This window comes from Coffea arabica, chromosome 8c (genome assembly GCF_036785885.1).
Source record: "Coffea arabica cultivar ET-39 chromosome 8c, Coffea Arabica ET-39 HiFi, whole genome shotgun sequence".
Taxonomy (NCBI): Eukaryota; Viridiplantae; Streptophyta; class Magnoliopsida; order Gentianales; family Rubiaceae; genus Coffea; species Coffea arabica.
Genome location: NC_092325.1, coordinates 46,012,019 through 46,035,855, shown reverse-complemented (window position 1 = coordinate 46,035,855; position 23,837 = coordinate 46,012,019). Strand labels below are relative to the sequence as shown.

General features: G+C 43.3%; 2 protein-coding genes and 1 long non-coding RNA gene across 4 annotated transcripts; 1 reads left to right on the top strand and 2 right to left on the bottom strand.

Moving 5' to 3' along the window:
- Positions 1-1,411: 1,411 nt before the first annotated feature.
- LOC140013605 (uncharacterized) lies at positions 1,412-7,304 on the bottom strand. Its single transcript, XM_072062954.1, has 3 exons — positions 7,147-7,304; positions 2,716-6,994; positions 1,412-2,077 (listed from the first exon to the last, which is right to left on the bottom strand). Exons 1-3 carry the CDS (start codon positions 7,302-7,304, stop codon positions 1,412-1,414), a joined length of 5,103 nt encoding a protein of 1,700 aa, XP_071919055.1.
- Positions 7,305-12,297: 4,993 nt separating this feature from the next.
- LOC113702936 (uncharacterized) lies at positions 12,298-15,176 on the bottom strand. Its single transcript, XR_003451305.2, has 2 exons — positions 14,751-15,176; positions 12,298-14,672 (listed from the first exon to the last, which is right to left on the bottom strand). It is a non-coding gene; the product is annotated as an uncharacterized lncRNA (long non-coding RNA).
- A 6,871-nt stretch (positions 15,177-22,047) lies between these two features.
- LOC113704200 (homeobox-leucine zipper protein HOX25-like) lies at positions 22,048-23,572 on the top strand. 2 transcript variants are annotated; one of them, XM_072062519.1, is made up of 3 exons: positions 22,048-22,173; positions 22,290-22,711; positions 22,795-23,572. In XM_072062519.1, exons 2-3 carry the CDS (start codon positions 22,313-22,315, stop codon positions 23,098-23,100), a joined length of 705 nt encoding a protein of 234 aa, XP_071918620.1. In that variant the 5' UTR covers positions 22,048-22,173; positions 22,290-22,312; the 3' UTR covers positions 23,101-23,572. The 2 variants fall into 2 exon arrangements, with proteins under 2 accessions (XP_071918620.1, XP_027081733.2); XM_027225932.2 differs by lacking the exon at positions 22,048-22,173 and having other exon boundaries at positions 22,180-22,711.
- The last annotated feature ends 265 nt before the right edge of the window (positions 23,573-23,837 follow it).

The window sequence follows — 23,837 nt, the reverse complement described above, 5'->3', positions numbered from 1 at the left end:
TAAAGGCACTCCCACCAAGGTTGGCCAGAGCAGCTCGGCCACTGCGGCTACTGGGTCCACCTCGTCTGTACCAGAGGGAGTTCCCCTAGGAGTTGTTACAACAGTCACACCTCCTTCTGGCCAAGGCAAGCAGCTGAAGCCTCCAGTTAATCCGGTGTCGGGGACCTCGCTATGGAATCGTTTCCATAGCCCCCCAGTGTTTCCCAGAGACGAGAAGACGCACTCCGGCAATCATTGGTGTCCGAACTGGAAGATTTCGGTCAACGACAGGTGCCAACATCCTCGGATCGCTCAAGAGCTAGTAATGCACTCCACTCTGCCAAGGGATTTGGAGTTCATGAAAAAACTGAGCCCGGCCGAGCTGGTTCAAAGTCTGATGGTGACCACGGCTTCCAACTCAGCTTTTGCGGCCGAGATGGCTCACAGATACTGTGCTCTGGTCGAGGAGCAGGACACCGGCAAGCTGCAGACTCAGATCTCCAAGTTGGAGAAACAACTGACGGTGTCCGAATCCGAGAAGTCGGAGCTTCAGAGGCGACTTCAAGAGACTGAAGCTAAGGGTGAGGAGGCCGAGGCTACGATGAATAGTCTCAGATCAGCCCTCGAGGAGGAGCAGAAGAGGGGGGACGAAGTGAAGAAGTCACACGCACAAGCTCTCGAGGGTGCTGGAGCCTCGGCAGTGGACGCGTTTCGGAGGTCCGATGCCTTCATCAAGGACCTCGGCCAACTGCTTACGCCTAACTTCATGTTTGGCTTCACATCGGCCATTAATGAGGCTGCGGCTCACCTCTTCTCCGAAACCTTGGAGTCTTTGAAAAACCATGACAGCTACAATAAGAACTCCAAGGAGTTATGTGATCGGATGGCCGAAGGCATTCAGGCAGGAAAGAATTTGACCGAAGTCCAGGTCGAGTTCAACAAGTGGCTGTCCGAACTCGACGATGTGTTCGAGGAGGTGGAAGTAGAAGAAGCTGGAGGAGAGGACGCTGAGGGAGACGAAACCGCCGGGGACGAAGTCGGAGGGGACATCGGCAAAGAGCATGGAGATGAACACCCCGGCGAAAAAGAGGCCGAAGAGGAGGCTGCCCAGGAGGGAGTCAAGACCGGAAATGGAGCCGAGACGGTGGTCTAGGCTCATAGGTTTCGAGGGGGTAGTCGAGGTGGAGAGTGGTTAGCAGCATTCGGACCTCGGCCTTGTATTTTTTGTAACGCTCTTTTCTGTTGAATGAAATTTATTCCTTCTGTTCTCAGCATTTCAATTTCTTGTTTTGACTTCTTCCCTTGCTTGTCCCCCTTATTTTTTAACTGCGTAATAACGATATTGAAAAATAACATAATAGCCGAAGTCATAGCTTGACAAGATAACTGGATGAAGTCAACTTTGATGAAATAACTGAATGAAGTCATAACTTCAAGCATAATACAACCTAAGGTTCTCGACGTGCCAAGACCTCGGCACTAATGAGCCACCTCGGTAACTCAGTTTACAATACCCCTTAGGGTCAGATTCCACAACTCGGTAAGGGCCTTCCCATTTCGGGCATAATTTCCCTTGCGGCTCAGCTCGACTGACTGAATTTTTCCTGAGAACCAAGTCTCCAGGACGGAATCTACGATGTCTGACACGAGCATTGTAATAGTGTGCCAGGGTGTTCTTGTATGAAGCTATCCGGGCTAAGGCGAGATCCCTTCGTTCTTCGACGAGGTCGAGGTCCAACTGCCTCTCTTCGTCGTTCACCTCGGCGGCATAGGCTGCCAGCCGAGGGTTGGGAGTAAGGATCTCAGCCGGGATGACAGCCTCGGCACCGTAGGTCAGGGAGAATGGGATCTCTTGCGTCGCTGACCTCGGCGTGGTCCGATATGACCACAAGACACTGGGGAGTTTCTCCACCCAAGATGACCCAGCTCGGTGTAGTCGGGTCTTGAGGCCATGCAGGAGAGTCCGGTTGAAGTTTTCTGCTTGACCATTGGCCTGAGAGTGGCCTACCGAAGTGAAGTGTTGTTTGATGCCGAGAGTCTCGCACCAGGTCTTGAAGGGGTTCTCGGCAAATTGTCTCCCATTGTCCGAGATGATGACCTGAGGTATGCCGAAGCGGCAGATAATGCATTTCCAAAGAATTTTTGGATGGCTAGCCCTGAGATGGTCCGAAGTGGCTCGGCCTCGACCCACTTAGTGAAGTAGTCCACAGCGGTCACTAGGAAGGTATAACCCCCGACGGCTTTAGGGAAAGGACCTATGATGTCTGTCCCCCATTGCTCAAACGGCCAGGGTGAAGTGATGGGGACCATGAAGTTGGAAGGCTGGTGGTGCTCGAGTGCGTGGACTTGGCAGGAAGGGCAGCCGAGAACGAGATCCTGGGAGTCTTGCCGAAGTGACGGCCAGAAATATCCAAGGAGCATAGTCTACATGGCTAACATCCTGTGGCCGACGTGAGCTCCGCACAGGCCTTCGTGGATCTCGTGGAGGACGTGACGTCCGGCCTCGGGAGTGACACACCTCAGCCATGGACCGAGGTAAGAGCGTTTGTATAGTTCTCCATCGCGGAGAGCGTACCGAGCCGCCTTGCGTTGTATTCTTCTCGCCTCGGCTCGGTCTTCAGGGAGTGTTCCCTGACTCAAGAAGAGGATGAATGGGGTCATCCAGGTATCTTCGGAGTGCACGGGGCAGGCCACCTCTTCCACATATCCGGGTTCACTCAAAACTTCCACTCAGACCGTTTTGTTGAGGTCAGAGAATGAAGTGGAGGCCAGCCGGGATAAGGCGTCGGCTCGCTTATTCTGGGACCGGGGGATTCTTTGGATTTCGAATGACTTGAAGTATGCGGTGAGTTGGTGAACTTTGGAGAGGTACCTTTGCATGGTCTCATCCTTAGCCTCGTATTCACCGAGAACTTGGCGTACCACGAGCTGGGAGTCACTGCGGACGTGGATTTGCTGGGCGCCGAGCTTGCGGGCTAGCTGGAGTCCAGCGATTAGAGCCTCGTACTCGGCTTCATTGTTGGTGGCCGGGAAGTCAAAACGGAGGGCGTACGAGCACGCCTCCCCCTGAGGTCCTTCCAGGAGCAGTCCGGCTCCGCAGCCGTCTCCATTAGAGGATGAGGTGGACACCTCGGCTAAGGCTGAGGTGGACTTCGGACCTTCCGTGAAGGTGAGATCAGCAAGGAAGTCAGCCAAAGCTTGAGCTTTTATGGCGGTGCGTGGCTCGTAGGACAAGTCATATTCTCCCAATTCGACAGCCCATTTGGTGAGGCGACCAGAAGCTTCGGGTCGCACCAATATTTGCCGAATGGGCTGGTCAGTCCTGACCGATATAGGATGGGCTAAGAAGTAGAGCTTCAACCGCCGAGCGGCGTGAACTAGTCCCAGCACCAGTTTCTCCACCTGAGTGTATCGAGTCTCCGGCCCGCGAAGAGCTCGGCTGACGTAGTAGACCGGCACTTGGGTGCCCTCATCTCGGATGAGCACAGCGCTGACAGCCTCGTCGGCTGCAGAGAGGTAGAGGTAGAGCTTTTCCTCGGGTCGAGGTGAAGCAAGGGTGGGTAGATGATGCAAGTACTGCTTCAGCTGGTCGAAAGCAGCCTGACACTCCTCAGTCCAGGCGAACTGGTCAGCCTTTTTTAGCACCTTAAAGAAGGGCAGAGCTTTCTCGGCGGATTGGGACAGGAAGCGATTCAGCGCGGCCAGGCGTCCATTCAATCTTTGGACTTCTCGGATGTGCCGAGGTGGGGACATGTCCTGAATGGCCTTGATTTTGTCGGGGTTGGCTTCGATTCCCCGGTGGGAAACCAGATACCCCAAGAATTTTCCCGAGGTGACGCCGAAGACGCACTTCTTGGGATTCAGCTTCATCCTCGAGTCTCGCAGGACCCCGAAGACTTCCCTCAAGTCTGACAGGAAGGATGAAGTGGCGAGACTTTTGACGAGGATGTCGTCCACGTAGGCCTCCACATTGCGGCCGATCTGATTCTTGAAGAGTCGGTTGACCAGCCTTTGGTAGGTCACCCCGGCGTTCTTTAGCCCGAATGGCATGGTAGTATAACAATAAGTACCTTGGTCGGTGTAGAACGCCGTTTTCTCTTGGTCCTCTTCACTCATTCCTATTTGATGATACCCTTTGAAGGCATCTAGGAAGCAGAGGACTTCATACCCCATCGCCGAGTCGACGAGGGCGTCTATCCTTGGTAGGGGATAGCAATCTTTGGGGCAGGCCTTGTTGAGGTCGGTGAAATCTACACACATTCTCCATCCACCGGTGTCCTTTTTGACCATAACTGGGTTGGACAGCCAGGTGGGATATTGGATCTCGTGAATCATCTTGACCGGCAAGAGCTTATCGACCTCATCCGATATGGCCTTGCTACGCTCGGGGACGAAGTGTCTCCGTTTCTGCCGCACAGGTCGTGCCTGTGGGTTGACTTTAAGTTGATGAATCATGAGCTCGGGTGGCACTCCGACCACTTTATCTGCGGACCACGCGAAGATATCTCGGTGGTCCTTGATCAGGGAGATCATTTCCTCTTTCAGGGGTGAGGGGAGTCCGGCCCCTACTTGGACCACTTGGTCAGGTTTGGCTTCATCCAAGACCACTTGTTCCACCTCATCCCCGGGTTCAAGCCTGCTGGGCTCTCCTGACTTCTGAGGGTCGATGCAGTCTATGGAGAGGACAGCCGGCCTTTTTTCTTCTGACCTCGGCGGGGGCTGAGGTCCGACTGCAGCTTGGATGGTGGCGAGGTAGCATTCTCGGGCGGCGCCCACGTCGCTGCTCACCTCGGCCACACCCTCTGGTGTTGGAAACTTAAAACTCAGGTGGTAGGTGGAATATACGGCTCTCAAGGCATTGAGCGTGGGCCGGCCTATCAGCATGTTGTAAGGAGAGTCCGCTTTGACCACCGCAAAACTGACAGGCACAGTTCGGCAACGGGGATGACGCCCGATAGTCACCGTTAAATTTACCCTGCCCTCCGGGTGGACGACGTGTCCCCCGAAGCCGACAAGAGGAGTTCTGACCGGGGTGAGTTGCTCCCGGGTCAACTTCAAACTCTCGAAAGTTCGGTAGTACATGACGTCTACCGAGCTTCCGGGGTCAACGTAGACCTTTTTGACTATGTAGTTATTTGTGAGGACCTCAATCACTAGGGCCTCGTGATTGCTGGAGGCGGCGGGGACAGGGTCATGGGGACCATAGGTTATCACCTCGGACAACCTCGAGCTCGGCTCGGCCACATCCATGCCGGCTTGGCGGTAGGTCCGCTTTCGGGAGTTCTGGCTGTCTCCTCCCGTGGGGCCACCTGAGATGGTGTTGATCACCCCGACTATGTTTGGGCCGTAGCCTGGTGATCCGTCACGTGGAGGCCTCTGATCCCCCTTGTGGTTCTCAGGATCTCGGCAATTAAGCTTGGTGTCCCGCCTGTCCTCTCGGCGAGGACCTCGGCTCTTTCGGTGGGAGGCACTTCGGTTGAAGCTTCCGTCTTTGCGGATGAACTGCTTCAGGTATCCTTGTCGGATTAGGTTTTCGATCTCTCGCTTCAGATCGTTGCAATCTTCAGTCTCGTGCCCAACGTCTCGGTGGTAGGCGCAGTAGAGGTTGGAGTTCCTCTTATCTCTCCTCCCAGGGATCTCAGGAGGTGTTCGGCCGAGGTGATTTTGCCTCATCACCGCCAAGACGTGAGACCGACTAGAATTGAGCGGGGTCAGCTCGGCGTCCGAGGTGGACGATCTCCCTTTCACTATTCGATCAAAGACACTCCGGCGGTCTCGGAGTTGGTTTGAAGTGCCACTTGGGCCGGGTTCACCTCGGCTGGTGTCTCTTCTCCTCCGGGGATCTTGCCCCGTACGAGATGCTTGGGCTTCTCGCTTCATGCGGTTCACATCCTCACTTCGGATTCCCTGGTCCACTCTATCCCAGAGTTCCCGAAGTGTACGGGGGTACTCCCGATGGATTTCAGTGTTGAAGATTCCCGCCACCAACCCGTTGGTAAAGGCCGCGATAGTTACCTGCTCGTTCTGGTCAGGTATCTGCACATTCTCCTCGTTGAACCTTTGAGTATACGAGCGAAGGGACTCGCCCTGACCCTGTTGCAGGTTCAAGAGGTAAGCTGAAGTCTTGGTTATCGGTCGGGACGACACGAAGCGGTGGATGAACCGGTCTATCAGTTCATCCAGGGAGGAAATGCTCCCCGGCTCTAAACTCCAGAACCACTTGCGGGCAGTCCCATGTAGGAAGATGGGGAAAGCCCGGCATATCACGGCGTCGGGGACGCAGTAGAGTCGGAAGGCGGAGATGAAGGCCCGGAGGTGATCCTCGGGGTCACCTCGGCCGTCATAAGTGTGCAAGTTTGGGAGCTTGAAGTTCGGGGGAACTATCTCCCCATTGATGTCATCAGTAAAGGGCGGAGCCCTCATGTAGTCAGAAGCTAGGCCTCCGGAGCGCCGAAGTGGGTCCTCGGCCCGTTTCCCTAAGAGTCCTCGAGAAAACGCCCGGGAGATGGAGGCAATTTTAGAGGTCGCCTTAGAGGAGGTACGCCTGGAGGTACTCCGAGAGAGACGCCCCTCATCGGAGTTTTCACCTGAAGGTACCTCAGGGGACTTCGTCGGCCTCCTCTTGGAAGACTCGGCTTTTTCTTTCCCCTGTCTTTTGAGGTACCTTCCTAGCTCCTCAAAAATGGTAGGGTTGTGTGATACGAACTCGGCCATCTTGGCGATGGCCTCCTCGTTGTTAGGCTGGGTCCTCGGGGACCCTTGCTCTTCAGAAATGCGATCTTGCTGGGCTCCCGAGGTCTGCCCAGCCCCAGTCGAGGGAACTCGACCACTTCTGGAGCGCGTGGATCTCATTTTAGTAATAGTAGTCTCGTTCCCACAGACGGCGCCAATTGAAGAGGTGATTTTTGGTTGGTAACTAGACCGACCTGGATCAGTCCTCTCTGAGATGAAATGAGGTGAACTCCTGTGTCCGAAGTGAACCTCCTTGCCCGAAGTGAGTGGCGGGGCTTCTCCCCTGGGATCACTCCGACGATCAAGTTAGTATGAGAACGAGAACAATAAGAGTATAAGCAAATGAACAGTGTATGCTTACTTGTTGGGAGTGTGAGTGAAGTATTTATAGAAGAGTAGTGGTCAAGGCGGAGGGCTCATGCTAGCGGGACCCACTCTCTGGCATTACGGCTCTGTCTCTTGTCAGGAGGTCTGACTCTGACACTGTAGCCGCCTGGGAGTGATGACGGAGGATATGGTGCAGGTGCCATTAAGTGCCTCCAGTGCTTTTCAGATAAAGTGCTGGTAGTGGATGATGTCAGGTGGGTTAACATCATCAGCGTGGGGTCGAGGTGGATGTGCCGAAGTCACCTACACGGTAGACTAGGGATCTAGCCGAGCTCAGGGGTTATGCTCAAGACAAATGAACTCTGAAGAGAGACGAGGTGAGTTCACCTCGGACACGCGGGGTGGCCGAGGTGAGCACCCTGGGACGAGGTGAGTTCACCTCGAACACGCGGGGTGACCGAGGTGAGCACCCTCAGACTGCAACATGGACACTCGCCCTGTAGGGGAGGGGGGGAGGACATAACCCTGCCTAACAAATATAAATAAAATTATTAATACATCTATATTTTCCATGTTAAATTATTAACACATTTATTTTTTTCCATGTTATGTTGGCTTAAACTAATAATAGTAGTGGTAATATTAGTTTTTCCTAACGATGGTACTACTAGTAATAATAGTAGTGGTAATATTAATTAGCCTTTTCTAATAATAAAGGTGCTAAGAGAGAAGAAAAGGAAAAGAAAAAAAAGGTGCAGTACTCACGGGACGAGATGAGTTACATGGCAACGGAGCAAGTTTGTGACAACAGACCCGCTCCATTGCCATCCTTTCCTGAGCTTTGATTCTCCCCACCTAGATGCCCTCGACTTAAACCCACAATAGTTGGGCAAGCAAAATCATATGGTACTTATTTGGTGTTGAGTATGATTAAGAAGCCGTACAAGTTGCCTCAGCATAACCATAAGTACTCTTAGTTTATTACTTATTTTGATTTGGAAAGTAAAGTAACTTTTGACATGACTGCAGAACAGTTTAGTTTTATTTTTCAAAACATTGAAGAGAGCTGAATCTGTTTTAGAAATTTACGGATGAGAAAATGGAGGAATCTTAATCAGTTAATTGGTCTGGTCTTTGCGCGCGCGCGCGCGTGTGGTGAATGAAGACATTAATGTTGACTCTGTGGCCGTAATTGGTAGTATATTTCAAACAGCAAATAAATAAATAAAAAAAAGGAAAGATTTTGTTGGGTCTCACTCATTTCCCTCCCTCTCATGCTGACAACAAAAACAGGGAAGTTTCTGTTCCGGACATTGACGATTTTGTGAGCCAGTGCTGACTAGGCATCGACGTCAGTTTCGTCGTCCTAAACAAACAACAATAATATTGCTGCGGCGTGCATGTATGATTCGATGATGATTCAATTTTCATTTATCGATATACGTATAATCCTATTCCATCATCTTCTAATATATATGAATTAGAGTAAGAGCAGGTGTAAGTGGACGAAAAAAAAAAAAAAAAAGGATTGAAACTTGGGATGCCGAGTTTAGAATTGCTCGAGGCTGGAGGCATCCCCTTGATGTCCCTCCCAAACTAATATGTGGCCTCCCAACATGTACGGTCCGTTATTATTTTGAAAAACAAGATACACATACTTGGAGGATTGCTTGTTTGGTTCATTTTTGGTTACACAATCCATATCTATCTAAACTAATACCACAACTGATTTGTGAAGGAAAAGACATATACTGTGTATGGTAGGTACTATGTATTATTCCGTGGCTGTCCGTACTTCTGAAACGGACCCATGGCCGCAGGGATGGTCCATAGCCGTAGGGTTGGTGATCAGTGTCCATTGTCCCGCACCTATCCCGTATAGCCCCTGTTACAATTACAGTATGCAAGGCACGTGTTGTATTTGAGATACGCCGACTTTTCCTACGGATTTTTTATGTTAGATTGTGTTTGGTATTAAAACAATTTAGTGAACAGCAGTTAAATAAATTTTGTTGTTGTGATGTTTGATGAGCAAAGATCATGTTGTTTAGCAGCTAAGATTGCAGGTGCAGGCGCAGCTGCGTAGAGGTCCCAAAGCGAGCGAGAGCGGCCAAGGGTTACGATCACTTTCAGTTATAGGACATGGATGCGCCGTTGGTACAAGTAACTGTGTGTCGTCAGGTTCCATGAATGTAGATGAATGATGGAAGAAGGATATATTGCTTATCACAGAAAGGAAAGGTTGGGGCGAGGGGGCGTGGAGCGGAGGGTGGTCAACGTCGTCCACATGGGAATTATGGGCGGCTAACTGTTCCCTCGAATTATGGCCCACCACCACCGATCCACACACAGGGCCCCCTCTTCCTTTCTTGTAAAAAAAAATTTCTTTGTTACGTTGATCGCCATCCAGAAACTGAATCCCTACAGTTAATCTCATGCATGCCTTTCACGCTTCTTGATTATGATTCGCCAGAGCGTGCGAGTTCTTTCTTTAGGAACCAGTAGAAAATCAACCACGATTAATGGTAATGGATTCACTATCCAATCCATCAGCTATGGCCTGTGAGAGGATCATCTTTCTTTACAAGTCTATCTACTAAAGGCAGTGCTAATTATTTCGCTCTCAACCCTAAAGTTTCAAGTGACTAAGATGTATATATGCATACTCTGTTTTATCGCCAACCAGAAAATGGCAAACTGGCGACAGCACTAATAAAACGAAAACAATCGTCTTGGGAGTGCAAAAGTACAATCCCTACATTTGTTTCCCCTTTCAAACGGTCCCCAGTTAACTGATGATTGACATGAACGCCCACCCACTAACTTTTTCAATCGTAGAAAACGTCTCATCGGACGGCCATCGTCTCAGCTCCAGTTTGTGATGCAACACACCTTTGACATGAAGGTCAGGTCCTGATCAACAGTTAGCTATGGCTAACCCAAGGCGGTGGTGGTTGTGGATTTAGCTACGGAAGGGAGGGAGCTTTCACATGTTATGGCAAATTTTGTGAGAGCTAAGGTTCGAACCCTTGACCTTCCGCACCATCAAGCCTAAGAAAGCTTGGGATGACCACTAGCGGGAGGGAGCTTTCAAGTTGGGATGTTCTCTACCAACCACCATCCCATCCCATCCTTTATTTTATCCAACTCCAAATTCCACCAATCTCTAAACTAATGGTCTTAGAAAACACTCCCCGAACCCAACAACCACACCCCCCCCCACCCAAAAAAAAGAAAAAAATAAAAAAGGCTCACAGCCTCTCTTTCATATCAGATATCACACCCGAAAAACCAAAAAAAAAAAAAAAGAGAAAAAGAAATGGTGTCTAACTTGTTTACTTTTTTTTTTTTTTTAATAATCCTTTTCCCCATTATTGAAATGGGCAACAATTTTTCTACGAAAAAGAAAAAGAAAGAAAAGGGCCAAGAGATTGGCAGGCCGAGGTTCATTAACTGACTGAGCAACAGTCAAGCGGGCTCGGCCTATTCAGTCCATCACCCATCATGAGCGCTCACACCTTAAATGACCCAGGTTTTCCCCGGCCTAATTACACTGAATAACTAATTGGGCTTTCCAATCGTGCCCTAACCATTTTTTTAAGCTTCATACCTCAACTTGGGCCGTTAGAGTCCATTTTCATTTCTGTACAATTCGATTTCCACGCCCTTCGCCGCCCTTTTACCCAAGCAATAATGAAAAAACGACTGCTTTCTAGCTAGGAGCAGCTAAAAAAAAAAGAAGAAAATGAACGATGGCTAATGTCTTTTCACAGCTGTCTCAAATGACATAAATACTATATAGGATTTGTGAGTAAGAGACGAGATGAGGTGCCAAAAAACAAATAAGTTCGAAATGTAGTACCATACAACAGTTAAAAAGAGTGTCATATTACAGTGCATTACAATGTACAGTAAAAAAAGAAGGAGAAGAAGAAGGGGTGGTAGCTGTAAGATTAGTATAGCACAAATTTTGTTGGTGCAGGCAGGCTGCGGACGACCAAACCGAGCTATGCGTCCTAGAATTGCTGAGGTGAGGTCTCCACGTACATACAAATCCACAGGCCACAGGGGAAGAAGCCTATTTTTCCTTTCTTCTTTTTCTGAGGAGGGGAGGGAGGAAGTCAAGTGAGTCGGTCTTCCAAGACTCACAACATTTATTATGCTAGCAGTGGTACTGCTAGCATATGCTAAAGAGTTGCTGATTCTTCGTTTTGAAAATTAAAGTTTGAATGAATAGGTCAGGACGTAGGACTTGGGAGCAATACCAAATAGTAGTATGTTTTTCAGCCACCGAGTGGCGTTTCGAGGAAAACGCTTTCCATCACTCTAAAACGGGGCTGAAATCGGAGAGAGTAACCTGACATTTTGACTTTGCTCCCAAACTCCGATAACGACCACCCGCAATTTACTGACTATTGGTTTTACTGAGAATTAATCTTAACTTAATTGGCTGACAACTTTTTAAATGATTGATTGCCAGATAAAAAAATGTATTGCATGTCAAGAACCTCCGGTTTTTCTATTAATAAAAAAAATACTGTACTTTGTCATGTGGTTTTTCATTTTCACCACCTCTCTCTTATTTTTTTGTCTGCTGCTTACCCTTGCTGCCGAGGAGCGGAACTCTTATTTATTTTCTGCTTTCCAGTTTAGAAGCAAGCAAGGAAAAATGGACCTGATTAATCTTCTTAGCCGGGAGTGTATACACACGCGGAGTTAAAATGCGAGGGACTCCATTGCATGCATATTATGGTTGAGTGCGATTCTTAATTAACGTACATTATTGTCTATTGGTACAAAGTTCGAGAATATGTGTACATTCAAATGATGATCGGGCTAGCTATAGGCAATCTTGATAGTAGTACTAGTAATACTTACTGATGATAGCACAAAGCACATTTAGACTTCAATTTGGTTTTTTTTTTTTTAATTTATATTATTGATTATTGAGCTGGCTCCGTTAAAACATTGACTAGAGTTAAAACAACTGGGAATACTGAAAAATCCCACTAATCAGGGGAGTTGCTGTAGGAAAAGGAAATGTGGGACGAAGACGGGAGGGCCGGAGGGGGAGGGACTGGGGGTCCTGCACAACTCAACCTGACAACTCTCTACTGTACTTAGTCCCTACTCCCTCCCTAGTCCCAAGTAGCAGTAGATTTTTGTGAAAAAAAATAGGAGTTATGTGTAACTTTCCACTTTCCAGCAAACCAGAGCCAAGGGTAAAACAAAAGAGAGTAGAAAATCCAAGAATCCATGGCCTGGAATGCGACACTATGCTGATATTGACTCTACTATGATGTCTAGAGAGAGAGGTCAAGAAAGAGAAGAGGGCTCAGATAATTGAAGGCATTCATTAATGCTATCATATGATGCCTCAGGTTCAGGAATTGATGACTCAATGAGAGAAAGAGAGAGAGAGAGAGGGTCTGGCCTGCTTCACCCATGCCATCCCATACAACCAAAGCAAAAGCCAGGCTGTCAGGCTATTTGTCGAGTGACGACTGATCCCTGACCACCCCTTTCCTTCCCTCACTTCCCCCAATTCATTTATTTTTCCATGTCATCTCCTCCTCCTCTTTTTACTCTTCCATCTTCAATTCCCTGCTTTTGTTTCCTGCACTGCTGTATCTGGGCTTCATTGGAATCCACACTAGCATAATCAGCAGATTGAAAATTTACCAAGTGCCGTAATATATATATATATATATTAGTATTAGAAAGAGCGAAAACATTTCCCTCCACTCCATCTTTTTTTGAGCAGTTTTTTAGCTCCATCCTTATTTGCTTTTTGTCCAAGCATATGACCCGAAGAAGCAGAGACACTCTACTAGTACTGCTTTCTTATACAATGGCATCAATCGGGAAGTAGGACATAAAGTTTTGCAGATGGATGCAAAACTTTATGTCCCACGTATCAACTGGAAAAAAAAAAAACAAAAGTAGAGCTTCAGTGCCACTGGGCTAGACTAATTGCCATTGTTTTTTTTTTCCCCCTTTTTGGGGTTAAAAAGCCAAAAAAAAGAGCTCTAGAAAGGCAAATCTCAACTATAAATAAATCAAAAGAGCATGTTCGAGGAGGAAATGAGATGAGAAAAAGTGATGAAAGACCAAGAAAAGAAATTGCAAAACTAATTGAAACTTGAAACTGAACAGGATTTGCTGAACGCCCAATAGTAATACAATGATAGTATAGCGTTCAAATATTGTAAACCTATTGTCTTTAATCTCCTAGCTATTGAATCACCAAAGAGCAAGTAAAATCAGGGGAAGTTACAAGGCATTATTAGTCATGTCTGATAAAAAAAAAACAGAAAAAGAAAAGAGTAAGAGAAGAATAGCCATTTCTGATCATGACTAACAATGCAAATTTCACAATAAAGGACTTGTATTCAAGAATAACATTACATCCGAGAGAAGAGAACTGAGTTGGATCTTGCGACTGAAAGCTCTGAAGTTTGAACAATCGTACAGACATGAGGCAGGTCTTGATTTACAACAACAGCGTAGGGTAGAGGCACCAAAATCTGAAGTAATGAACAGTACTCCATCTCGTCGCATCAGTGAAATACTTGTTGAATTTTGGATTAATACAAAAAAACGTCTATCATTTCATATCTAAGGAAACCTGGCTGGCCCAATGAGACCAGCCATTATTCCTGCTGCAACTTTTGGGTTACTTCTCAAACACACATTCTATCTGTATATGAGGAAGCTTTACAAAACTATTCTTTCACTTGCCTTGAAGCAATGGTTTTCGTACAGATATTACACCAGCTCTAAAAAATGTCCATGCAAGGATATGACTTGGACTTGATGCAAAATCAAAATCAAAATCGGGCATTCATTAATCACTGAAATCATTAACCAGCGCAAAATATACATGAAATTGGACCCATGTGAATAAGTTGCAGCAACGCATCTGTTAAAAAGCGTACAATGACGAAAGAATGACCAGAGAGTTTTACGGTAGTAAAAGTGATGCTTAAGATAGACTTGGAAAGGATCTAATATCAGGTTTGTCAACATAAAATTTCAAATCGTGCTTTAGAAGTTGGTGTGAGGAAAGTGTGACAACTGATTATGAGGGCTGCTAAACGAGAAGAATAGGGCGTGTAGTTTTAGCCTCTTTGAATGATCCCTAAGTACTTGAGAAAAAAAATCTTCATTCATGGCGCTGTCCCAAAACCCTAGGAGGAGGATGGAAGAAAAGGTCAATTAGTAGTCCAATGACATATGCGTATATGAGAAGTGGAGGTCCTGAGAGTAATGATGATGTTTTGTAAAGTCAATCAGTAGAAAAAGGCATGCAGATCAGATATACTAATAGATCACAGAAACGGACAGGGCAGATTCTTGAAGCCATCATCAAAGAAATGATGGCACTAGGAAAGAGTTAACTGACAAAAAGAATTGCACCACAAAATCCCATACTACATCCAATGGAACCTACTAGTACTACTTTGTTAGCAAACGGATCACATAAGTAGTAATGATTAAGCTATAATGGAGTGGTACTCAATTACCTCATTCTGCATTTTCTTTTTCTTTCCACACGGAAAGTAGAAAGACATGGCCAGATTTTTCCATCATTACACCAATCTTCTCCTTCGCCAGCAAGCCATTCTATCTATCTGCTAACCAAAACCCACCAAGTAAAACAGATTAAATCCGAACAAAAAGAACCCACAAAGCTGGTTTGAGCAACCTACCTTGATCTTCTGTATCTAAGCTATATGATCCCGGAGATGGCAAAGAAAGATTAATATCTGTACTGCGCGGAAGCAACAATTGGGGGGAATGAAGCCTGGTCCGACGCCACTAAAGTAAGATCTATGAACTCTTGTAAATGCTGTCAGATCAATGTTGGGATTGATCTAGTAAGAGAGAGAGAGAGAGAGAAGCAGAGTAATCTGTATAGATCTAATTGGTGGCCTCGCACCAGACAACATTCCCCTCAAAAGAGAAAAGCTTCCCCATCATCTTTTATCCTTTGGCCTCAAAAGCCTGTATAATTCTGTTGTTTTTTTAGGGGGTGGGGGGGGGGGGTTGCGATGGGAAAAGGCAGGGAGAAAGACGGAGGAGATGTGGTGAATGAGGAGGATAGACTATATTACTAGGTGGAGGTGCTTTAAGGAGTTTGTGTGAGAAGCAAAGTGAAGCGATAGAAGATGATAAATAAAGGATGGAGAAGGGAAGGCAGGAAGGAAAAGATGATGCTTTTTTTTAAAAAAAAAAAAAAAAAAAAAGAAGAAGAAAAGAGGGTCATAAAAGCAAACCAACAGTCACCCACGACCCTACAAATGCCCAACAGGGTCGCTTCCAGAAGTAAACATTTAATGGTCCTTCCCTCCCTCTCACTTCTGTCTTCTTACTTCATGCAATACGGTAGCAGAATAACTATAAATTTTTACAGTCTCATCATGACCTAATCATGCCATATCGCTTATTTTTCTACCTCTGAAGGTATATATATCACTCCAATATATTACTGCATATCACTTATTTGTTTCCTTCGTTCCAAAATTTTTGTCCTACTTCTCATCATTTTGAAGTATTCTAAGATATTTGTCTTGATTAAAAAATCAAAACTCTTTTTGGTCTCTTTTTCCAATATTGCCCCTACTTTTAATTATATCTATGTCATATTCAAATTCAAAATTTGAATTTTGAAGAATAAGATTGGAAAAAAAATCCAGACATTACCATCAAATCACTATTGTTAAAAAATTAAATTCCCAAAATGTGACTAGAATTTTAGGACGAATGGAGTAATTTCTTTGTTTGTAAAGATAATTAATTAAGTCTAATTTTGTATCGAGGATAGTTATATATTACTCTTTCTATCCCTATGAAGATAGATTTATTTTTAGGAAAAATCGCTCAAAATGTCTCTCATATTTTGTAAAATAATTTATTTTATCTCTCATTTTTAAAAGTGTAATTTTTTGTTTCTTGCAAATTCATATTGGTCAAATTTGATCCTTACCTATATTTCTAACTAGTTTTTGATCAAAATCCACCGCGCACCTTATACATGATTATTTTTTAGAGACAAAATTATCAAATCAAATTTATATAATCCAATTCATAGTTTCTCACATTTCATAAAATAAATTATTTTGTCTCTCACATTTCACAAAATAAATTTTTTTCATCCCTCGTATTTCACATTTTTATCCCTCACTGACCTTGTGTATAAATAATTTTTTTAAAATTTACATATATATCCATTTGATTTCACTGAATAATACGAATAGTATGTAATTTATTTTTATTTGATTTCACTTAAATAGGGTAATTGTACACATACTATTCAATCGATATATACATGGGTTTAAAACTAACAATTTTATTTTAAACTCATGTATATATCTATTTGATTTCACCATGTGAACTTGTTTAAAATTTGTAACATTTTCTCTTTTGATAATAATTCATTAATTGAGTTGTGTAATAAGACCATCTAAGTAATTGGTTCTAACTTGAATTCTATAGTCACGATAACAAATTACGGATTAAATTTAAAATTTTTACTCACCACCTTTAAGACTAACGGTTAAATTACTTGTTTTGTGATTGTTTTAAAATTTGAAAATACTAATCACTTATTTCTTTTTGTCATACTTTTTCTTTGTTTATTTTTCCTGTCCAAATTTAATTGGATATAACACTCGACAATATTTAGAATTAAATCTCTTATTTGTTTTCAATTTTTGAGTAAAAAGAAATGAACATCAGTGAAAACTTACAATTTTTTTTAACCCATATATAAGGCTGCAAACGTACCGAGCGGCTCGAGTCAAAATTAAGCTCGAACTCAAGCTCAAGATATTAAGCTCGTTAGCTGGCGAGCCGGCTCACGAGTTCGAGTATATATATATATATATTTTTTTTATATTTTAAGTATATATTTTTTATATTTTTTATTTTAAGTATATTTTTTTATTTTTATAGTAAAATTACATATATATCCTTAATATTTTATTATTTATTAAGAAAAAATATTATTTTATTTATTTTTTAAAAAATAAATTTTTTATTTTTTTTTTCGAGCTCGAGCTCGAGTTTTAAATTGTTGGCTCGTCGAGCTCAAGCTCGAGTTCGAGTTCACTAAATTAAGCTCGACTCGATTATGCCAAAACTCGACTCGGTTCGCCTCATTTGCAGCCCTACCCATATATATATATATATATCTATTTGTTTTCACGTTAACAATATAAATGACATGTAACATGTCTCTATTTGATTACGCTTAAATAAGTTAATTATAGTTGTACATATACTATTTGTATTATTCAGGTGAAATCAAATAGATTCATACATTGGTTTAAAAAAATTTATTTATACATATGATCGATGATGGATGAAAAATTTTATTTTGTGAAATGTGAAAGACAAAAAAATTCATTTTGTGAATTGTGAGAGACGAAAAAATTTATTTTATGAAATATGAGAAACTATGAATTGGATTTGATAATTTTATCCTTAAAAAATGATCAGGTGCAAGGCACGTGGTGGATTCCGACCAAAAACTAATTGAAAATCTAGGTGGGGATCAAATTTGACTAATGTGAATTTATAAATGATGTAAAATTACACTTTTAAAAGCAAGAGATGAAAAAGTCATTTTACAAAATGTGAATGACGTTTGAACGATTTTTCCTTATTTTTATTGTCACATTGATGGCCTATTTCTATTGACACATACACAGTAAGAAGGACAAGTTGATGTATTCACTACAATCAATTTTGTTTTATTTAGTACGTCCTTTCTTCATATATTACTAATTCATACTAATTTTAGTATAATATTTATAGCCCTTACTTAAATAATTGACTAGTGAAGTTGCATATATATATATATATATATATATATATAGATATATGTGCATATTATAGTAAAGTAATAAATTAATTATACTCTTAAAAAGGAAAATAGGCTTACATAATTTACAATAGGTACAAAAGCAAATTGAGTCTGCCTTAACGTGAAGGAGAGATTGGTTGATATGCCGCAAAGATGCATCACAATGCCTCGTGATGCATTGTGTTTGACATATCTCATTCACTAAGGGGAAGATGATTTTGTCTATTTGCAATTGGACAAAACAAGCCACTAACATCGATTCTCCTTAGTCACAGATCTGTTGTTTGATATCTGTGTATATTTGATGATGTAATTTTCGCGATTAGTACAGATTTTAATGAAATTATGATATTTTATTTTTTTTTAAAAATTGACTCTCCTTAGTCTCCTGTGCCTATACACATGAAAAACATTTGATTCCCGAGGTGAAATTCCTAGATTAGATGGGGACTCAGCAAAATTTTCACTTTTGTTGGACTGTAGATTTTGTGGGTAATATTGTAATCCAGCAATTTGTGTAACATGAAAATAGGGACCCTAGATCAGTGCGTTACTTCATTTTCTAAGCTTGCTGGGGGATAGCCCCCATAGCGTAGCATCGAACACAGCAAACGCACAAGGACTGAGATCCCTCCCCCAAAAACAAAAGAAAAAAGAAAGGAGAAAAAGCCAGAAATGATCAGTGTTTGTCCGAAAAATCTCAGGTGCTAATCTCATCGCCATTTCAACAACTGGGGTACCTTGATTTTGATCCATTTGATTTCTCATCGCTAATTATCACGGATCGGCCCCTCTTACCCCGTTTGTGCTTTGTATTATACTATATAATGTAATAATAGAGCCCTCTCACTCTTCCATGTTTTTACTTTCAGTAAGTATTTTAATTACTGATGCATGGAAAAGGAATACTTCAAATGCAAATTACGGACACCTATCAATTCTTCCCAAGTGCTTCCAATCCTGAAACTTATTATTAGGGAATGGATCAACGGATGAACCAAAAAAAACAGGTGAAAGCATCCCAGAGAAAATTTGCTCTTTTCGAGGAAATCAGGATGTGGTTTCTTACAGGCAAGCTTTCCAAAGATGCACCAAATGCTGCTATACATGTGCTGCTGCATTATCTTTTTCGTCTCTTTTTTTTTTTTGCCCCGGGGGGGGGGGGGGGGGGGGGGGGGCTGTTGTATTGTTACCTCCCTAGCAGGGAATTAGGGAAAAGCTAGATAGCTACTGGGGTGGGTCTTTGATTGTTGCATTCCGTCATCCTCAGGATAATGCATAAGATGTCGACAAACTACGTACCTATTACTGGGGCGATTTTTCTTTTTCAAATTACTACCTAACAAGTTGTTGAACAAATATATATATATATATATATATATATATATATATCTTGACGTGGCATGAACTTAGCCATGCAGATCATACATAGTCGTAGTCTCATCATGTCTGAATGTAATCGTTTCCATCCACTATAATACTACAGTTACAAATCCATAATTCAAATCGACCACTGGAGTCTGGCCTAAAAAAACTTATACTGATCCAATAAAAGTTTATGGGTTCCTACCCAGAGAAGGAAATGGGAAATGGATTATGCCTTCCCAGAAGAATGGAATGGGAGGATGAGGGTTTCAAGATTTTTCACATGCACGCCTCCATTAATTGCCAATTTGTAATAAACAAAAAAGATTTTCAGATTCAAGATAAACAATTGATGACTGTGCGTTGTGCTATATTATTGCATTCTTTCTTTGGTTGTGCGTATCTTCAACCTTCATACTCCATCATCTTCTTCTTCTTCTTTTTCTTGGTGGTTGAACATACCTCCATCTTAGGCTGATGATGATGATGATGATGAGCAAACAGGATTCCAACGGACATGTTACCAAATTAAAATTCCAATTAAGAAAGAGGAGAGAGTTTCATCTTCATCATCCACGGTCACCGCTTGTCCTTGGCATATGTGGAAAACAATATGACCCGCAACCTCTTTTTGACCTCCACGACTATGGTTGACCTACCCACTCCACAAACAAACCCCAAAAGCCCTGCCTTGATTTTTGATCCCTCCCAACAACAGATGAGGACAGCCCTGCCTTGACTTTTAGCACTGCTCCAGTCGCTCTCTAGTCTAGTGTGATTCACCCCTTTTTCTTTTTCTTTTTTTTTTTTTGGGCTTTGGTTTTCTTCACAAAGATGCCTTGTGGCTCCCAATTCGCGTCCAATGTAATTCTGAACGTGCTTAATTAAAATGCTGCTACGAGTTCATCCAAAATTCATCATACCTATCTATCATATATAGTAGTAAATTGAAACTTGAGCAAACGCAGCTGCTAGCTAAGCTAGGCTGGCATTGTTGAAGCTTAATTTGTGCGTACGTTGTTGGGATGCTTAATCATTCTGCAATAACGTTAGCAAAAGGTGCAGGGAGCAGTTGAAAAGCGGGAAAGGTTAGCGCCCTTTTCTGCAAAAGCTTTTTCACTCCCCCCAAAGTTAGAGAGTTTTTTTTTTTTTAAATTTCCCTAATATTTAATTTAATTTAATTTTCGAGGAAGATTCTTCTCATACAAAACAAGGGAGAAACTTTAAACCAGGGCCTAACCCCGGATGGGATGGGGTGGGGGAGGGATTAATAACTTTTTTTTGTTTTTTGTTAAAAAAAAAAAAAGAACAGAGAAAAGAAAAGAAGAAAAAGAGCCGTCCAACCAATTCACAATCAACCGTCAAGACGGACGTGATCCCGTCCCGTGAAGACTGGGCGGTTTTGGGCTCAACAATAGGTAGGCTCAAATTACGGAACAGGTGTCATTCCAGCCCAAATCACATCAAGTAGGGTTTGAACTGGAGGCGGTCCTAGTCCAGCATGTACATTAGGACAAAGTTCAATTTCTAATACTACTTCTGTAACTTATAATTAGAAGCTGGGGAAGTAATGTATACAGAGTTGGAAGCCGCTGAGGAACTTCAAATGCGTCCCTTTGGTTTTGTCAATAGTCCACTCCATCCCTTTGGTGTGTGTGTGTGTGTGTCAATAGTCAATCCTATTTCCTGCTTATTTCTTCCTTTCTTTCTTCTGTGTACATAAGAAGTACTCCTCACTTTTCAAAAGAGAGCAAAGAATAAAAAATAAAAATAAAAAATTGGGCTTTCTTTTTTCAACTCCTCTTTGACGTAGCCTGAAACCGGAAGCCATCTGGCAACGAAAACTGAAAAATTCCAGAAGGACAAGACCACGTAGGTAGAATTACGTGTTTACTTGAACAAAAGAAAAGAGCACACGAGGCAACACATCGTTGGCTTTCCCCACAGCCAAATAATCATTATTTTATAATAATCATACGTTTAAGTACGAAATCAAAAGACTCACTGCTGCTTCTCTTCTCTTATACCATTAATTAGTGCATCATCATCTCTGGCGCTTCTTTTAGACGTGGCAAGCTTTGGTCGGACGACAGCGGCTCCCGTCAAACCACTTGAAGTTGACGCCTACCCTCCTCCACTGCTTTTCTAGCCCCCTTCCGCCGCAGCAATCCCCGCACATTATTATTTTCTTAATATTTGTTTGTTTAAAAAATTATAGTAAATCTTATTCGTATACTATGTGAGATCATTCGTTGTTGTGATGATTGGCTGATTAATGAGATCAGAGGGAAGGAGGAACACTCGAATCATGAAAGCCACAAGCGAACATCATCACCGTCTCACATAACATGATGATTCCTTCCTTCTTCCCTTCCGCCTCCACCGGCACCCTTCATTTTAAAATACTAACAAAAGAGCCCAAAAGCCAAAAAAAAAAAAAAAACAAAGCAGATGGAAGAATATCAGGTAGTAAAAAAGATTCTCCACAAAAAAAAAAAAAAAAGTATTGATCATCGGTTAATATATATATATATATATATATATAATAATAATAATAATATACTACCCGGAAACCAACTGTAGCTATCACTATCAAAATAGTTAAGTAACCAATGATTAGTGCTTCTGTTCTCACGTTTTAGGATGACGGTTCCACGCTAGCAGCTCTCTCGCCCTTTGTTTTTTAAATTTTAATTTCTGTTCTCGTGGCCGTATCCTCAGGTGCCAAGTTGTACGCTGAGTATAGCCCAGAAAACCAAAACACAGTAGACAAATAAATAAAAAGGACTGGCAAGAAATTCGGGATTGAAGTAGCAACTGACAAGTATGAAGGCCGAGCTGGACAGCTAATGCCATTCTTATCGCTTTCTTAACCTGTCGGAGGCCCACGACACAATGAGGTACACTCGTCCACCCCCACTCTCTGAACCATTTTGGACCCCCCCACCGATGCCTTTTGTTTCTTTCTTAAGCTAGTACTAGTATTAATCACCCATGCTCCTCCCCCATCCCTTAGCTGGTTTAAGTAGGAAGGAAAAAATGTTTCAAAGAGGAACGGCTCCACCTGCATGTCCAATACCGTCATCTTGGACTGAACACCACATCCCTGCAGATGAAGTAGAGCTAGAGCTGCACGGCATGCCCGGTTCTTCTGCTACCAGCAAGACCATTAGCAAAAGGAGATTTAACGATGATCAGATCAGGTACTTGGAGAGTATGTTCGAGGCAGAGTCGAGGCCGGAGTTACGGGTAAAGCAACAGTTAGCTAACAAGCTTGGCCTCCAGCCTCGCCAGGTTGCTATATGGTTCCAGAACAAGAGAGCTCGATCAAAGTCAAAGCAAATTGAGCAAGACTACAGCGTCCTGAAGGCTAGTTATGACGACCTGGCCTCTAAGTTTGAGTCCCTGAAGAAAGAGAACGAATCCCTACACTTTGAGGTATGGATATCATCCATAAACTTTTTTATGCGTCCTTACTCATTCAGCAGCGAACATGTAAAGGAGATTTCCTTGATCAACAGGTGCAGAAACTCAGGCAACTTACTATAAGAAGCGGCAAAGAAGAATACGGGAGAGAGGACATCGAGCTGGAAGCTGATCAAACAACAGAGTTTCTACTAAAGGCCAGCAGCAGCCACGAACAGCGCAGTACAATCTGTGATGAAAACTTTACCAGGAGTACAGATTACCTGGTAGAAGCAACTACTTCTCTTTACATGGCACAGTTAGCTGATGGTTCCTTAACGTCAACAGAGGATGGATGCAGCTTCGAGGCCAATGATCTTATAGATAATTCAAGTTGCAACTCACAGTTGTGGGAGTTGTGAACTTTGTCCAGGAAAATGGCAACGAATGCAAGCAAGCATCTACCGTACATTCAGGCGTTCTGGTCTTTGGCATGACAATTTGGATGGCTCTTCTATTCCCTGACACGCTCGGAGGAGTCAGGTATAAGGATGCCACTGATGCTCCTGAGGACAACTACACCTTCCCCTCGACAGACGTTCGTAGGCAGAAGATTCTTGTCATGCCCTGATCATGCGGCTGATCCCAGTAGATTTTACGCACTGCATCCTCCTTAGAGCTTAATTTCCTAGTTGCTATGCAGATCCAATTTTCTAAGCGCATTGTAGATGTATTTATAGTCCACCCGACAGCCAATAATATGATACGAGACACGAATCCTGCAGCGTAATGTTTTGTTTGGTTTTGAGGCGGGGAAAATTTTTGAATCCTAGAAGATATAAATAAGATACTTCCCCAGTAGATGATCACACGTCATCTTCTTCTTCCTTTCCATTCACGTTATGATCAATTGGTTGCATTTCGTATCTTTTTCATTCAGAAGAAACACATGACCCCAAACTAAGTTCACTCAAAAAGTTTTGTTTGGAAGAGAAACCATTTTAGGAAAAATATGTCTTGACACCTCCTCCTATGGCCTTGTTGCCACGTTAATTTCACCAGCATGTGATTATTCAAGGTCCAGCAATTAATACCCAACATACATATGCCAGAACACAGATCAGTGACCTGTAACAAGAAAGCCTGGAGGACAGGAAAA

Excerpts from the sequence above, each read along its gene's own strand:
- LOC113704200 (XM_027225932.2), top strand. The coding sequence starts at position 22,268 with ATGCTCCTCCCCCATCCCTTAGCTGGTTTAAGTAGGAAGGAAAAAATG. Across the intron at positions 22,712-22,794 it reads ACGAATCCCTACACTTTGAG|GTGCAGAAACTCAGGCAACT; the intron begins GTATGGATATCA and ends CTTGATCAACAG.
- LOC140013605 (XM_072062954.1), bottom strand. The coding sequence starts at position 7,304 with ATGTTAACCCACCTGACATCATCCACTACCAGCACTTTATCTGAAAAG. Across the intron at positions 6,995-7,146 it reads CAGAGCCGTAATGCCAGAGA|GGGAGAAGCCCCGCCACTCA; the intron begins GTGGGTCCCGCT and ends GAGTGATCCCAG. Across the intron at positions 2,078-2,715 it reads TCTCTGACCTCAACAAAACG|GTCATCATCTCGGACAATGG; the intron begins GTCTGAGTGGAA and ends GGCATACCTCAG.